Below are 17,772 nucleotides of genomic sequence, written 5' to 3'. Positions count from 1 at the left end.
GGCCAATGTCAAGTGTTCCCTCATGGCCTATGGCATATTCCAGTTTATTGTAAATCATTCTATTGTAAAAAATAGTTTATTAAAATAAATAAAATACATTACAGTAAAAAGTAAGCCTATGATTTAAGCCTGTATTTTAGGCCCATGATGATCCCTGTAAATTTGTCTGAAATTACCCCCTCATTACACTACTGTATTATTGGCATGGCAAAAAAATGAGATCGATTTATAATAGGTATGCTTCCATCATAAATTATAAATCAAGATTTGTATAGCATTCAAACATATATCTTGATAAATGTTCATGCTCCTGCATTTGGTGACAATAAGAAAGTGAAAATATGGATGATAGCCTATTGATATAAGGTATATCCAGGTTATGAGCGTTCGATTAATTATAATAATAATAATAATATTATATTAAGCTTTTATTACCAATTTTTGTAATGTCACTTCATGCATTGTACATTTCTGCATTATCAGTTACAAGCTGAAATGTTAAGCTCGTGATAGGGATCTGATACAATCATTTTGGTACTGTATTTAAATGTATTGTTGGGGTACAAATTCCCGCTGTCACCCTTAGGGCTTTTCATTCCCAAGAGCATATAAAATGAAATAATACCGAAGGCTATATCATCTTTTCGACAAACGTTTCAACTCGATGTAAGCCTACTTAATATAGCAAATAAATAGGTCAAAAAATGGCATATTTTAATCCACCTATTTGAGGAATTTAAATTATATTCAAACAAATATTACTATAGGCCTAGGTATTTACAATGATTCTTAAAATACCAACATTGCAGTGTTCCAAATTTTGAACGCAATATGAACGCACATGAAGTTAGCCCAACTTGTCTTAAAAATAGACAAAACTAAAACATGATTCGTTATGACTTGTTTAATGCCCAGGATGCGATTAAATTCGGAACGCACAGAAAAACCTTTGATTTATGTGGTAGGTACCCTTTTCAACAGTAGGCTTGGGTCATTTTTATCGTAATCTATAGGCTTAACCTGTGTAAATAAAAATGGTTCGAGTTAGGCTATTATGCACGCTATTTTGCTACACATTATGGATAATGACAATAATTAAGCAATTTATAGAACTCTTAATGAAAACATGATTATAACATTTAATAAATGAGTCTGGTCACACCAATGGTCACATCAATTTATTTTATTTTGTGTGCTTTTTCAGAGAAAAGTCCCTGATTAATTTCTGATTATTGTGTAGTTTTCTGTTGACGTTTTTAAGTTCCGCTAACGCTGTAGGGGGCCACGACGCTTAGCTATTCAGGCACAACGTCAAGTGCGACATTAAATTAATGAATAACAATATCAGCATTAACGTTGAGATAACACTGGAGGGCAGGCTACTTATTTCACACAGCCTCTGGGGCTTTAATGGGGGGAACTCTCATGGGAAGGACTGGTTAAATAGCGAGCTCTCCGTGGGAAAAGGGGGTTATAGGTTTAGTGACTGGCTAGGTTTCTCAATGCCGTCATATAATAATGTCACTCTCAGCTTGAATCTTCTTAAAGAAAAATAGTTACAGTTATAGCCATATAATAACTGATGTAATATTGGATCATGTCCAAATGCAGCTTCACCATTAGGTTATTTGATGTCAGCTACTGACAGTTTTAATAAAATGGGCGGCAGATATCCTAGGTTAGAGCGTTGGGCCAGTAACCGAAGGTCGCTGGTTGGAATACCCGAGGAGACAAGGTGAAAAATCAGTGGATGTGCGGTTGAGCAAGGCACTTAACCCTAATTTACTCCAGGGGCGTCTTACTACTATGGCTGACCCTGTAAAACAACACATTTCACTGCACCTATCCGGGGTATGTGACAATAAAACATCTTAAAACATCTTAAATTAATGGAAATAAAAAACGAAGTTTAATATAAATACATAGCCTACATAAATAAAAGTTTAATATATAAATGTTCGATAATTTAGGCCACTTGATGTTTGAATCTAGGCCTACATCTACAGGCCAAGTCTTGCTTACAGGTACATAAATCAACATTGATATTACTGGTTTTACTAATTCAACAATAACTAATTGTTTGAAACAACAACTTTTCCCTCTGTATTTACAGGCGACGCAGCCATGCAGCACTACGGAGTGAATGGATATTCTCTCCACGCCATGAACTCACTAAGTGCCATGTACAATCTTCACCAGCAGGCGGCGCAGCATGCCCAGCACGCGCCCGACTACCGGCCGTCCGTGCACGCGCTCACGCTGGCAGAGAGACTGGCTGGTAAGAACTGGTTGCACATTTACTCATTCTACTGCGTAAATCTGTCCATAAATCAGGAATATTTGCAGTACAATCAGGCTTTCATGCTGTGTGATGGACAAATATTATGTTGCCTTATGTTCAAAAGGTGTTCTTGAGTTTTATGCAATAAATTGTTACATTGTTTCAGAAAGGCTTATTGATCAGCAATATCTGACCTGTCCCTCAATTAAATTAGCCCAATCTCTTTTCCTTCAACGGCTGCACATTTCAAGACATAATCCTGGAGGCCCGGTATGGCTCCCAGCACAGGAAGCAGCGGCGCAGTCGCACGGCCTTCACTGCCCAGCAGCTGGAGGCCCTGGAAAAGACCTTCCAGAAGACCCACTACCCTGATGTGGTGATGCGCGAACGCCTGGCCATGTGTACCAACTTACCAGAGGCCCGTGTACAGGTGAGGATATTACTTAGTCAAAATAAATAAAATATTTCACCTGCCTCTTAACTTTCAGTATTGGTGGGGGAGAAGAGAGGGGGTGGGGGCGATGAAGATAAATACTTGCTTAACCCTCTTCGTTCCTGGTGGAACATAGGACCATACTAAAGATCTCCAATGTTGCTGGTGGAACATAGGACCATACTAAAGATCTCCAATGTTGCTGGTGGAACATAGGACCATACTAAAGATCTCCAATGTTGCTGGTGGAACATAGTACCATACTAAAGATCTCCAACGTTCCTGGTAGAACATAGGCCCATACTAAAGATCTCCAATGTTGCTGGTGGAACATAGGACCATACTAAAGATCTCCAATGTTGCTGGTGGAACATAGGACCATACTAATGATCTCCAACTTTCCTGGTCTCAGCAGTTTTATTTTGCTTCTGGCCATGACAAGTGGATGTTTTTGAGTTTCGCTGTCAAGAAGTTCAAATGCAATTAGTAACAATTATATTAGTGAGAATACATCATGTACACATGACGCACCAAAGCCATGTAACAAATCACCAATATTGACATTATCAGAAGCCTTGGCTATTATAGAGAATTGTAGTTTATTACAAAGTGATGACATTGTGTTTATTATTGTATAACAACTGAAATCCGTCCTCTCACCAGGTGTGGTTCAAGAACCGCCGCGCCAAGTTCCGCAAGAAGCAGCGCAGCCTCCAGAAGGAGCAGCTCCAGAAACAGAAGGAGGCCAACAGAGAGGGAGGTGACGAGGAAGAGGCCAAGACCACCGACCCCTCCACCCAGACCACTCCACATCCCTCCTCCTCCTCCTCCTCCCTCTCGGAGACCATGCGACCCCAGCCTGCGGAGATGAGTGTGGAGGTGAATGTCACCTCCCCGGAGGCCTCGGACAGCGAGTCGGCTGCGGAGGACAACGGTGAGGGAGAGGAGGAGCTGAAGTGGGAGAGGCTGCAGGAGGACACGCAGCAGCAGCAGCAGCTTCAGGGGGAGGTGCAGCAGGGGGGTGCAGGACTGCAGCCAGGAGGAGGATCCCCATCCTGCAAACGCCTCAGCCCCACACCAGGTGAGAAATCCCACAGACATTGGGCCATTAGACATAAGTATTTATTATACTGTAGATGCACCCTTGATTTCCTTAAGAAGCACATACAGTGGGGAGAACAAGTATTTGATACACTGCCGATTTTGCATGACATAAGTATTTGATACATCAGAAAAGCAGAACTTAATATTTGGTACAGAAACCTTTGTTTGCAATTACAGAGATCATACGTTTCCTGTAGGTCTTGACCAGGTTTGCACACACTGCAGCAGGGATTTTGGCCCACTCCTCCATACAGACCTTCTCCAGCAGATCCTTCAGGTTTCGGGGCTGTCGCTGGGCAATACGGACTTTCAGCTCCCTCCAAAGATTTTCTATTGGGTTCAGGTCTGGAGACTGGCTAGGCCACTCCAGGACCTTGAGATGCTTCTTACGGAGCCACTCCTTAGTTGCCCTGGCTGTGTGTTTCAGGTCGTTGTCATGCTGGAAGACCCAGCCACGAACCACCTTCAATGCTCTTACTGAGGGAAGGAGGTTGTTGGCCAAGATCTCACGATACATGGCCCCATCCATCCTCCCCTCAATACGGTGCAGTCGTCCTGTCCCCTTTGCAGAAAAGCATCCCCAAAGAATGATGTTTCCACCTCTATGCTTCACGGTTGGGATGGTGTTCCTTCTTCTTCCTCCAAACACGGCGAGTGGAGTTTAGACCAAAAAGCTCTATTTTTGTCTCATCAGACCACATGACCTTCTCCCATTCCTCCTCTGGATCATCCAGATGGTCATTGGCAAACTTCAGACGGGCCTGGACATGCGCTGGCTTGAGCAGGGGGACCTTGCGTGCGCTGCAGGATTTTAATCCATGACGGCGTAGTGTGTTACTAATGGTTTTCTTTGAGACTGTGGTCCCAGCTCTCTTCAGGTCATTGACCAGGTCCTGCCGTGTAGTTCTGGGCTGATCCCTCACCTTCCTCATGATCATTGATACCCCACGAGGTGAGATCTTGCATGGAGCCCCAGACCGAGGGTGATTGACCGTCATCTTGAACTTCTTCCATTTTCTAATAATTGCGCCAACAGTTGTTGCCTTCTCACCAAGCTGCTTGCATATTGTCCTGTAGTCCATCCCAGCCTTGTGCAGGTCTACAATTTTATCCCTGATGTCCTTACAAAGCTCTCTGGTCTTGGCCATTGTGGAGAGGTTGGAGTCTGTTTGATTGAGTGTGTGGACAGGTGTCTTTTATACAGGTAACGAGTTCAAACAGGTGCAGTTAATACAGGTAATGAGTGGAGAACAGGAGGGCTTCTTAAAGAAAAACTAACAGGTCTGTGAGAGCCGGAATTCTTACTGGTTGGTAGGTGATCAAATACTTATGTCATGCAATAAAATGCAAATTAATTACTTAAAAATCATACAATGTGATTTTCTGGATTTTTGTTTTAGATTCCGTCTCTCATAGTTGAAGTGTACCTATGATAAAAATGACAGACCTCTACATGCTTTGTAAGTAGGAAAACCTGAAAAATCGGCAGTGTATCAAATACTTGTTCTCCCCACTGTATGTCAATTTTTGTTAGTGTGCTTATCCCTTATCTGCAGGACTTCAATGTATTCTATATTATTATGAATTCGTTTTGAAAGCGCAAAATCGACATTTTCTCTAAAATAATAAAAACTATAACTAAAATCTCTCTCTCTCTCTCTCTCTCTCTCTCTCTCTCTCTCTCTCTCTCTCTCTCTCTCTCTCTCTCTCTCTCTCTCTCTCTCTCTCTCTCTCTCTCTCTCTCTCTCTCTCTCTCTCTCTCTCTCTCTCTCTCTCTCTCTCTCTCTCTCTCTCTCTCTCTCTCTCTCTCTCTCTCTCTCTCTCTCTCTCTCTCTCTCTCTCTCTCTCTCTCTCTCTCTCTCTCTCTCTCTCTCTCTCTCTCTCAGACTCTCCCCTGGGCTCTCCCTCCCTCCCCTCCTCCAGCGGTGGCATGGGCAGCAGTTGTGTGTCCCAAGGCTCCTATGCCTCGTCCCCCCTCAGCCTCTTCCGCCTGCAGGAGCAGTTCCGCCAGCACATGGCTGCCACCAGCAACATGGTCCACTACCCCTCCTTCGACATGGGTACCCCCTCCTCCCTGCCCTATCTGGGCATGAACGTCAACATGCCCTCCCCCCTGGGCTCTCTGCCCTGCCAATCCTACTACCAGTCCCTGTCCCAGGCGTCCATTTCCCAGGCCCAGCAGGTGTGGAACAGCCCCCTGGCGGGTCTCCAGGCCCCTCCAGGCAGCCTGCCCAGCCTCAACAGCAAGACCACCAGCATTGAGAACCTGCGTCTGAGGGCCAAGCAGCACTCTGCCTCCCTGGGCCTGGACACGCTACCCAACTGACCCCCAGACTGACACCCCCCAGGGCAGGGCAGCTACCTGGGACACAGTCAGATGTTATGACCCCTTCTACTGACCTCATTACTGACTGGACATTACAGACACTGTATCAGTTTTGTACACTGGGACTGCATGGGACTGGAGATTAGATCAGTACCCTACCGGACACTACTTATTTGACCCCATTGCAGGTTAGATGCATAGACCCAGTGCAATCTCACTACTATACTGAACAAAAACATAAACGCAACATGTAAAGTGTTGGTCCTGTGTTTCATGAGCTGAAATAAAAGTTTTGCACGCTTTGAGGGAGCTTGCAATTGGCATGCTGACTGCAGGAAAGTCCACTAGAGCTGTTGTCAGAGAATTTAATGTTCATTTCTCTACCATAAGCCGTCTCCAACGTTCTTTTAGAGAATTTGGCAGTACGTCCAACCGGCCTCACAACCGCAGACCACGTGTAACCTCGCCAGCCCAGGACCTCCACATCCAGCTTCTTCGTCTGAGACCAGCCACCCGGACAGCTGATGAAACTGAGGAGTATTTCTGTCTATGATAAAGCCCTTTTGTGGGGAAAAACTCATTCTTATTGGCTAGGCCTGGCTCCCCAGTGGGTGAGCATAGGCCCTTCCAGGCCAACCCATGGCTGCGCCCCTGCCCAGTCATGTGAAATCCATAGATTAGGGCCATCCTTATATGAACTGCAACTCAGTAAAATCGTTAAAATTGTTGCATGTTGCGTTTATATTTTTGTTCATTATACTTCCTACCAAACCAGTTGGATCAGAGACTTCAATGCTACACTCTTAAATCACAAAGCCGTCATCTCATACTGGGGCAAATGCATTATGACGTCTACAGTATATCTGATGATCTCAACACTAGAGCTGGCGAGGGTGACAATAATATTAAAGATGTGCTTTGCATGCATCCTGAGACAAGTATTACAATGGCACAAAAATAGAAATGGCACAAAGATTGAACCAAGATTCCAGCCTCGGATCAAAAAGCCAATTCAAACATTTACAATAGGACAGACTGGCCAGTTCAATAGCCTACAAATCCCACAATGCCCTGCACCTGGCAGATGGACAGTACTTCCTGTTTTAGAGCGACATCCAGAGGAAGATGCAAAGCAAGATGGTTCACGCCGCCCAAAATCTGTCCACGAAAACAAGACTAGGAAGTGAGGAATTTTTGTATGGAGTTCAATGAGTGTCGAATTTGGTCAACAAAAAATTTAATTGCTAATTTGCTATGCAAGGCTTATTTGATCAAATAGACATTTCGTAATGGTTAGGTTGTTACGAATGCACTGATATAAGTGGACACACATGGCATTTCAGCAACAAAATATATATATATATATATATATATATATATATAGATATATATAGGAGTTGTGCCTGTTGTTCACATGCGTATCTGCCCTCTCATTGGCTAGAATGGTCCTACCGGATCTTGCCTACTCCCATCTTTGAGGATATGCATTTCCATTGTTAGAGCAGTTACTCGACTATCTTGTCAATATAATAGATAATCTTCGCTACATCCCACCTGCAAGAATTTATTCCACATTGTACTGTAAATATCCCTCCATGTTTGTTTCCATCCCATCTGCTTGGCTAGGGAGTATAAAATCGGTGTATCCTTTTGTGTCGAGGATTTAGAAGAAACATTCAACCTATTTCTGACTTGTTCCATTGTGGCTTAATGCAAAGGACCCACAGTATAATGAGCCAACACCTGCTGGGTACAGATTATAGTCTGTGGAATCCTACAGGGGGAACAGAGCGACGTTCAAATATGAAACTGTTCAACCTATGTTATGTTCGCCTGAGTGCCAGGCTGTTTCTGCGTTCAACAGCGTTGGTACATCCTTAAAAAGACAATGACAAAAAAACTTGGTGTTGTTGACTAAAGCAGAAACGGACTGGCACCCAGTTCATAGCTACACTATATGTATTTTATCATTGTAGATCCCAGACGTGTATTTCTCAATTGTTTACTTAAATGTGAGTAATGTATCTGTTAAAATGCAAGGGAATAAACCACATGTATGAAGACTGATTGTTAATGAGATTATTATTTTAGATGTTTATTAAAATTATGCAAATTACAATTTATGAATGTTTTAACCAAACAATTTTGTGAACACATCACAGGCCACAGAGGTCAATGTGTAAGCCTTCTATGTTGGTTTGAACTCGTGTTGTACGGGGAAGACAGTTTCTATTTTTGTTCATTGTATCTACACATCCCTCCCAAATACATAATCACTGTTAACGCGTCACACAATAAACACAATTAAAAACTTTCCATGTTACACCCAACTATTCAGTGAAAACATGCACAGAGCTGAAGTCACTCATCTCAAACAAAACGCACACATGCCACTTGTTCACCGAATGCAGAGTAACTAATCCTAAAGGAAATGACTGAATCCCCCTCCCCTTCTCAGCCCTGTCAGTCGAGGTTGGCTGCACCGAAACAGAATGCTTTGCCATAAGAAGATTACCTTGGGTTGGGATATCGATGGAATAAGATGAAATAGAACTGAAAGGGTGCCTAGAGTCAGCAAAGTTCAGACATCTGTTTACCATGGTCCACCCTCTCACTCCCAGTCTCACTCCCTCAACAACCCATAAGATCAGAAATCTCTCTATCCCACTTTACGTAACGGAAGGATATCAAGTTGCAGAGTACATAAAAACGATTTGAAAAAAATCATTACAAATCATTTGTTGATATAAAAAATCCTGCCAGAGAAATATTGGGTTGTTCAAGCCTGTGTGATTATGTGGTCATGTTACGCTAATCAGTGGGGTTTGTGCATGTACACACATTTGTATATCGTGAGTTTGTGTGTGGACTGGTCAATGTGAATGCTGTGTGTGTGTGTGTATGACACTGCTAAACCGCTGAAGGAAGGTTTCCATGAGCTCTTTGATTTGTATCTGGGTAATGTGCTATTAGAGGGATTTTCCTCGTTGACAGCTCAGAGAATGTGCGGAGGAATTGCGATGCTAGCGGTCTAAGAGAATACTGGAAACAGGATTAGGATCATATTCTGGAAGCGCCTGTCACTTCATCAATGGGCTAAGGTTCCCTGGGTGACAGCCCTCCTTCTCTGCCCGGCTAAAACCTTTAGCGGGCCCCATAAAGGGAGTGAAAGAGGGGGAAAAAAACAAATTATTAAATGAATGGTGCGCTATAATTTGGGTTGTGCTGGGACCAGGGGGGTATTGTGTTGGGAGGTCTAGGGGGCATGGATTTGGAGGGAGGGGTGGGGGGAGGAGGAGTTGGTGCTGGGTGAATGACTGGTCTCTGGGAAGTTATGCTGCATTCATAACATCTCGTAAATTGGTAAATACCAGCAAGCGACTAGGAAAAATCCACTTGAACACCCCTCAAACTGGTCATTTCTAGCGGGAAACTCATCTATCATCTCTGAGCGCCGACTTCTCCCACATGCTAAACTCTGACATTACATTTTAAAGGAAACCTACATAAAAGCATTTTCGGCAGTTAAATGCAACAAAACATTATTTATTAAAACAACTGATATGGTTTTTTAACACTATAATTTGTTTACGAGCATGATAGCTGTACTTTCAGTTTATGGTTGACGCAGCTCGTTTGCCATTAGCCAATTAGCGTTCTCAACGAGTTCAAAGCCCATGAATGCACAACACATTACGCCCAGTTTTCAAGCAGTATTTTCAGAGTTCGCCACTTGTTATGACGTCGCATTACACACACACACGCACAAAAACACAGACCCAATCCATTGGCTGTGCATAAGGGAGGGTTGTTATACTGATGCTATTGCACAGGGAGGAGGCAGGCATGGTAGTGTACTCCACAAGGAGGAATAGCAGCAAGTGTATGGTGAAGAACAGCGTCCTGTGAACGTTTACTTTTAGTCGAACATTACTCCCTTGTTTCCAACTGTATCAGTCATGCATGTAATTCATTTTTGTTGAATGATTAATTGTTTCATACATGTAGTTGTCTGAGCTCTATTGCTGTCTGAATAATCCAGTGATCTTTAAAGTAAAATCACTGATGTTTGGTCCACTTAGGAAAGTAAGTAGTGGCCAATTAGATGGGTTGAGTATACAGATGTAGGATCTCAATTTGATCACCCTGTTGCAGGAGAACTTCCCTGCAATGTATGACATTTTCAACATGTAGGGTATTTGAAGTTTTAAAAGGTTTCTGAAGTTCGTATTTTACACTTTGACATTTCAGACTTGATTTTCCCTTACGAATGTATCAACCCCTACAAACATATTTTTCTGCTGTAGCAAACAGGTTCATATTATGATCCTATATCTGTGCTCAACTAGATGGTTTGTGTTGAATTTACTCAAACAGACAGTTTACTTGATGGGTTGTGTTTCTGCATATGACTAGAGGAAATAGAAGAGGAATGACATGAATAGTTCATAAAACAAACAATGAACAGACAGTGGGGGAAAAAAGTATTTAGTCAGCCACCAATTGTGCAAGTTCTCCCACTTAAAAAGATGAGAGAGGCCTGTAATTTTCATCATAGGTACACGTCAACTATGACAGACAAAATGAGAAAAGAATTTCCAGAAAATCACATTGTAGGATTTTTAATGAATTTATTTGCAAATTTTGGTGGAAAATAAGTATTTAACAAAAGTTTCTCAATACTTTGTTATATACCCTTTGTTGGCAATGACACAGGTCAAATGTTTTCTGTAAGTCTTCACAAGGTTTTCACACACTGTTTCTGGTATTTTGGCCCATTCCTCCATGTAGATCTCCTTTAGAGCAGTGATGTTTTGGGGCTGTCGCTGGGCAACACGGACTTTCAACTCCCTCCAAAGATTTTCTATGGGGTTGAGATCTGGAGACTGGCTAGGCCACTCCAGGACCTTGAAATGCTTCTTACGAAGCCACTCCTTCGTTGCCCGGGCGGTGTGTTTGGGATCATTGTCATGCTGAAAGACCCAGCCACGTTTCATCTTCAATGCCCTTGCTGATGGAAGGAGGTTTTCACTCAAAATCTCACGATACATGGCCCCATTCATTCTTTCCTTTACACGGATCAGTCGTCCTGGTCCCGTTGCAGAAAAACAGCCCCAAAGCATGATGTTTCCACCCCCATGCTTCAAAGTAGGTATGGTGTTCTTTGGATGCAACTCAGCATTCTTTGTCCTCCAAACACGACGAGTTGAGTTTTTACCAAAAAGTTATATTTTGGTTTCATCTGACCATATGACATTCTCCCAATCCTCTTCTGGATCATCCAAATGCACTCTAGCAAACTTAAGACGGGCCTGGACATGTACTGGCTTAAGCAGGGGGACACGTCTGGCACTGCAGGATTTGAGTCCCTGGTGGCGTAGTGTGTTACTGATGGTAGGCTTTGTTACTTTGGTCCCAGCTCTCTGCAGGTCATTCACTAGGTCCCCCCGTGTGGTTCTGGGATTTTTGCTCACTGTTCTTGTGATCATTTTGACCCCACGGGGTGAGATCTTGCGTGGAGCCCCAGATCGAGGGAGATTATCAGTGGTCTTGTACGTCTTCCATTTCCTAATAATTGCTCCCACAGTTGATTTCTTCAAACCAAGCTGCTTACCTATTGCAGATTCAGTCTTCCCAGCCTGGTGCAGGTCTACAATTTTGTTTCTGGTGTCCTTTGACAGCTCTTTGGTCTTGGCCATAGTGGAGTTTGGAGTGTGACTGTTTGAGGTTGTGGACAGGTGTCTTTTATACTGATAACAAGTTCAAACAGGTGCCATTAATACAGGTAACGAGTGGAGGACAGAGGAGCCTCTTAAAGAAAAGTTACAGGTCTGTGAGAGCCTGAAATCTTGCTTGTTTGTAGGTGACCAAATACTTATTTTCTCAATTTGTCTGTCATAGTTGACGTGTACCTATGATGAAAATTACAGGCCTCTCTCATCTTTTTAAGTGGGAGAACTTGCACAATTGGTGGCTGACTAAATACTTTTTTTCCCCCACTGTATACAGCATCAGGGGGAGGTGCAGCAGGGGGGTGCAGGACTGCAGCCAGGAGGAGGATCCCCATCCTTTAAACGCCTCAGCCCCACACCAGGTGAGAAATCCCACAGACATTGGGCCATTAGACATAAGTATTTATTATACTGTAGATGCACCCTTGATTTCCTTAAGAGGCACATACAGTGGGGAGAACAAGTATTTGATACACTGCCGATTTTGCAGGTTTTCCTACTTACAAAGCATGTAGAGGTCTGTAATTTTTATCATAGGTACACTTCAACTGTGAGAGACGGAATCTAAAACAAAAATCCAGAAAATCACATTGTATGATTTTTAAGTAATTAATTTGCATTTTATTGCATGACATTTTCTGGATTTTTGTTTTAGATTCCGTCTCTCACAGTTGAAGTGTACCTATGATAAAAATTACAGAACTCTACATGCTTTGTAAGTAGGAAAATCTGCAAAATTGGCAGTGTATCAAATACTTGTTCTCCCCACTGTGTATATATATATATATATATATATATATATAAAAATATGTATTGTCACAAACACTGGATAGGTGCAGTGAAATGTGTTATTTTCCAGGGTCTGCCATAGTAGTATGGCGCCCCTGGAGCAAATTAGGGTTAAGTGCCTTGCTCAAGTGCACATTGACAGATTTTTTTCACGTTTTTCTTTCACGTTGTCGGCTCGGGTACTCCAACCAGCGACCTTTCGGTTACTGGTCCAACTCTCTAAGCATTAGGCTACCTGTCTTCATATAAATATGAATGCATCCACAGACATGACTGCAGGATTACTTCACCGACTTCTCCGCTGAGAACGAGAAACGTCACCATGACAGGGGTCAAAGGTTAGCGATGCTCCATTCAGCCCCACCCACTCTCCCCCCGCAAGGACTGGGTCCATATGTCTGGAGCTCTTTGTCAATGAACTTCTTTCTACATAGCATTAGTGTTAAACAAGGAGAACTATCTGAATATACAACCACTTCTGTTATAAAGACACAATCCCACACATGACCACTTGTATGCATTCAGCACAGGTCCTTAGAATTAGAACATCTTAGTTACTGAGAAGGATCCGATGCTGACTCTCAGCACAATTCACTCAACAAACTCCATTAATTTGTTTCCTGACTTAATTTATTAAAGGAAAGATTCACCCATTTTTTATGTTATATGATGTAAAACTCGTCATACCGGCTGTATTTCTGCCTGCTTGAACGGCAATAGCTCAGATAAACAGGAAAACAGGAAATTACCACGGGAATCGATAGAACATCGCTCAGAGACGCACAAAAATGATATAACATTCAAAATGGATGAATCTTTCAATTAAGCAAGGTCACCCCAAAAAAGCTTATGACCTCTCCTCACAACTTAACCTCACAAGCCCTGATTACTTAAAATCATGACTTCCAAGGACAGAAGAACGTCAAAAGTTTAAGGTTAGTGCCCGAGGGCACCAGACTTTAAACAACGATACAGATGTAACTATGTGCCATTCAATGTATTATCTGAGCACCACCGGTGCTCCCAAGTCAAAATTCCACCTGCATTTCACAGGTCACGTTTATAAGTGCGTGTTCCCCAAAATAATCAATATTAGGAAACGTTTTTTTGCGGCACACCTGAGAGTTCAAAATGGATGAATCTTTATCTTTCAATTATGGGTGGTCCTCTGTAGCTCAGCTGGTAGAGCACGGCGCTTGTAACGCCAAGGTAGTGGGTTCGATCCCCGGGACCACCCATACACAAAAAAAAAAAAAAATGTATGCACGCACGACTGTAAGTCGCTTTGGATAAAAGCGTCTGCTAAATGGCATATTATTATTATTATTATTATTATTATAGTTCCTCAAGGCACACCAGTGTGCCGCTGCAATAGAGCATCACCAAGACCAACTGATCCTAGACCTGCTACTAGGCCAACTTCCCCTACGGAAGAACCACCAAGACTCCCTCCACCAGGGGCGTATAGTAACTCCCAGGTCTGCTCACTTGTTTGAAACAATACTTTCACAATACTGCGTAAGGAGTTTGATTGTTGGCCGACAAGTTCTATAATTCCCGGAATTACAGACTAGTATGCAAAAGCTAAATCAGGCTCTGAAAAGTGGATGAGACGGTCTGTATCTGCAGGCTTCACTAGTAGCTCCCCAGCTTGTGTACCGCCAAGACGCTCTCCTTTCTCCCCCTGACTTGGGTGCTAATCCTGACACGCACGGTCTGCATTTTTGACTGTACGTGTTTAAGCGCATTTATCTCCCCAATGTAAACCAATTTGGCTGTAAGGGCCGTGGGCCAAGCATGCCGCAAGAGGAAAGAAAGGGAAAAACTCCCAACCTAGCAGATTGCGCAAGAGGGGGAAGAGATGGTGAGGTAGTGAGAAGAGGGATGGAAAGAGGGAGGGGAGGATGAGAGGAACACCTGAAAGCAGCAGAAAAAGGGATGCGGAACCATCTTCAAAGAAAAAAAGCCCAGAATGTCCCTTGTCCAGAGGGGAAGCTTTTCAACGTTGGAATAGCGGCTCTTAAAACCGCTAGAACCAGGATCACGGAATTGTTGAGTCACAGAATCGTAGGAAATCATTCAGAGCTCTCGGCTAATCCCGTCACAGAGAAATTGTTGGGCATATACTTTCGAGAGATCCCTGCCCCTATGCAAGAAGAAGCACGGTACCTGGGCTGGTGCATTGAAAAAAGCTCCCTTGTGCTATTCCATGTACACCTGTGTCAGCTGTCTGGTAATCTCCCCCATTCCTCTCCTCCCTCCACATGCTGCCTCTTCCGATTGGGGAGTAATGGTGGTTGAAATGGACCAAAGTCCTAAAAGCTGCCAATCTCAGTCTGATGTCCCTTTGGAAGTGTCTTTCAGGTCTCAGAGGCAGAACTCAGCACTTTGAACATCTAGGAGCCAGGAGTCGTGCTGCGACAGACATTACCTGCGAGTCTACAGCACTAGAACGACCGCGGGGCTCCTTGGTCCCTGAAATGGCACATTAAGACAGAATCATCCTAGTTTAGTTGGGGTGATATCGTGTTTTTATTTGTTTGCACCCGAGCGGGGTGTGAATGGGTTGGTATGGCTTTTTAAGTACCTGATCTCATAGCCTGAGGTTTCTGTAAATGAGGTGTTTGGACCTCTAACCAATGAGCCATGACATGAGGAGGAGCCTGCTGGAGACACTGGTATAGGTTCCCTGCTAGATGGTCTGTTATGTTCAGTTTTCTTGGTCTTGAGCCAGGTAAAGATGCAGTCGAGTGTTGAGCTCTAACTTTTCTCTAACTCTGTTAGAAAACTCCTCAGTAGTACGGTGTCCATATCAGGACAGCCTTAGTGTCAGTCCTCCTGAGCTGGACAACGTACCTCAGTATTCAGTCTGAGTAAATGCCGTAAAGGTTTTAGTCCAAGCAGGACCAGAAGTTGATCATCAGTACGGGGTTGTTATTAGCAGAATGGGGAAAAACAGCCTTATGTGGTGTACTTTTGACCTCTCTGAGCATGATAGTAGGGGACCACTCCAGGAACTATATTAAAACACACATTACAAGTCACTAACTACAATCAGCTAACATTATTAAACAATGACATCATCCTGATTACAGTTTGAAATCAAGCATTTAAGTAGAACCATTTGAATGCTGTGAGAGAGCGAGAGAGATAGTGAGAGAGTGAGTGTGTCACTGTTACTGGAGGGATTTGCGAACCATGTCAAGTTCTGAAGAGACCTGAGGCCACCCCCCCCCTTCTCTGCTTAATGCTTCTTGAATGAGACACAGCCAGAAGCACACACACACACACACATCACTCTCTATGTACCAGATAACACTAATACTCTCAATCTACTCTCTCCTTGCTTGCCTAATGTGTCTACCTCAGTCTATCATATACTATTTCATATAGTAAAAAGAATAGGAGTTGGTTGCGGTGGTCAAAAACAAAATACATTGTCCCAATGGTCCCCCATCCTAGGAGTTTAAAACATGTACATTTATGTAAAAAAATTAAAACATATTTACAATACTTGGGTGTAATGACAATCCGCAGCAGTCATGGCGCTCTGGCCCTGCCAATGGAACAGCTAAGTCATTAGATCCCCCCCCCTATCCCTGCTCTAAAAGATATGTCCTGTTATTGAGGCAAAGCAGTAATCACTCAGACACAGAGGGACAATTATCTGTGGCACCAAGATGGAGAGAGGAGCGCAAAGAAGGAGAGACAAGGAGGAGAGAGAAGAGACAAGGAGGAGAGAGAAGAGACAAGGAGGAGAGAGGAGGGACAAGGAGGAGAGACGAGGACAGAGGAGAGACAAGGAGGAGAGACAAGGAGGACAGAGGAGAGACAAGGAGGAGAGACGAGGACAGAGGAGAGACAAGGAGGAGAGACAAGGAGGACAGAGGAGAGACAAGGAGGAGAGACAAGGAGGACAGAGGAGAGACAAGGAGGAGAGACAAGGAGGACAGAGGAGAGACAAGGAGGAGAGAGGAGAGACAAGGAGGAGAGAGGAGGGACAAGGAGGAGAGAGGAGGAGGAGAGAGGAGGGAGAAGGGACAAGGAGGAGAGACAAGGAGGAGAGACAAGGAGGAGAGAGGAGGGACAAGGAGGAGAGACAAGGAGGAGAGAGGAGAGACAAGGAGGACAGAGGAGAGACAAGGAGGAGAGAGGAGAGACAAGGAGGAGAGAGGAGGGACAAGGAGGAGAGAGGAGGAGGAGAGAGGAGGGAGAAGGGACAAGGAGGAGAGACAAGGAGGAGAGAGGAGGGACAAGGAGGAGAGAGGAGGGACAAGGAGGAGAAAGGAGGGACAAGGAGGAGAAAGGCGAGACAAGGAGGCCAAATAAGGAGAGAGGAATGTGGAGGGCAGGTCATCTGATGCAGTACTCCATCACTCTCCTTATTGGTCAAATAGCCCTTACACAGCCTGGAGGTGTGTTGGGTCATTGTCCTGTTGAAAAACAAATTAGTCCCACTAAGCGCAAACCAGATGGGATGGCGTATCGCTGCAGAATGCTGTGGTAGCCATGCTGGTTAAGTGTGCCTTGAATTCTAAATAAATCACAGACAGTGTCACCAGCAAAGCACCCCCAACCATCACACCTCCATGCTTCACGGTGGGAACCACACATGCGGAGATCATCCATTCACCTACTCTGTGTCTCACAAAGACACAGCGGTTGGAACCAAAAATCGCAAATTTGGACTCATCAGACCAAATTACATATCTTCACCGGTCTAATGTCCATTGCTCATGTCTCTTGGCCCAAGCAAGTCTCTTCTTCTTATTGGTGTCCTTTAGTAGTGGTTTCTTTGCAGCAATTCGACCACGAAGGCCTGATTTACGCAGTCTCCTTTGAAGAGTTCATTTTGAGATGTGTCTGTTACTTGAACTCTGTGAAGCATTTATTTGGGCTGCAATTTCTGAGGCTGGTAACTCTAATGAACTTATCCTCTGCAGCAGAGGTAACTGGGTCTTCCTTTCCTGTGGCGGTCCTCATGAGAGCCAATTTCATCATAGCGCTTGATGGTTTTTGCGACTGCATTTGAAGAAACTTTCAAAGTTCTTGAAATGTTCCGTTTTGACTAACCTGCATGTCTTAAAGTAATGATGGACTGCCGTTT

General features: G+C 43.8%; 1 protein-coding gene across 1 annotated transcript; it reads left to right on the top strand.

Moving 5' to 3' along the window:
* Window positions 1–2,124: 2,124 nt before the first annotated feature.
* On the top strand, window positions 2,125–6,144 carry LOC311137120 (diencephalon/mesencephalon homeobox protein 1-A-like; the record flags this gene model as incomplete). Its single annotated transcript, XM_084171460.1, has 4 exons — window positions 2,125–2,278; window positions 2,533–2,711; window positions 3,378–3,795; window positions 5,705–6,144. 4 exons carry the CDS (start codon window positions 2,125–2,127, stop codon window positions 6,142–6,144), a joined length of 1,191 nt encoding a protein of 396 aa, XP_084027586.1.
* Window positions 6,145–17,772: the final 11,628 nt, after the last annotated feature.

The sequence above is a fragment of the Coregonus lavaretus genome (genome assembly GCF_964263955.1).
Source record: "Coregonus lavaretus genome assembly, chromosome: 11".
NCBI classification, from domain to species: domain Eukaryota; kingdom Metazoa; phylum Chordata; class Actinopteri; order Salmoniformes; family Salmonidae; genus Coregonus; species Coregonus lavaretus.
This window is presented reverse-complemented; position numbering and strand designations above follow the sequence as displayed.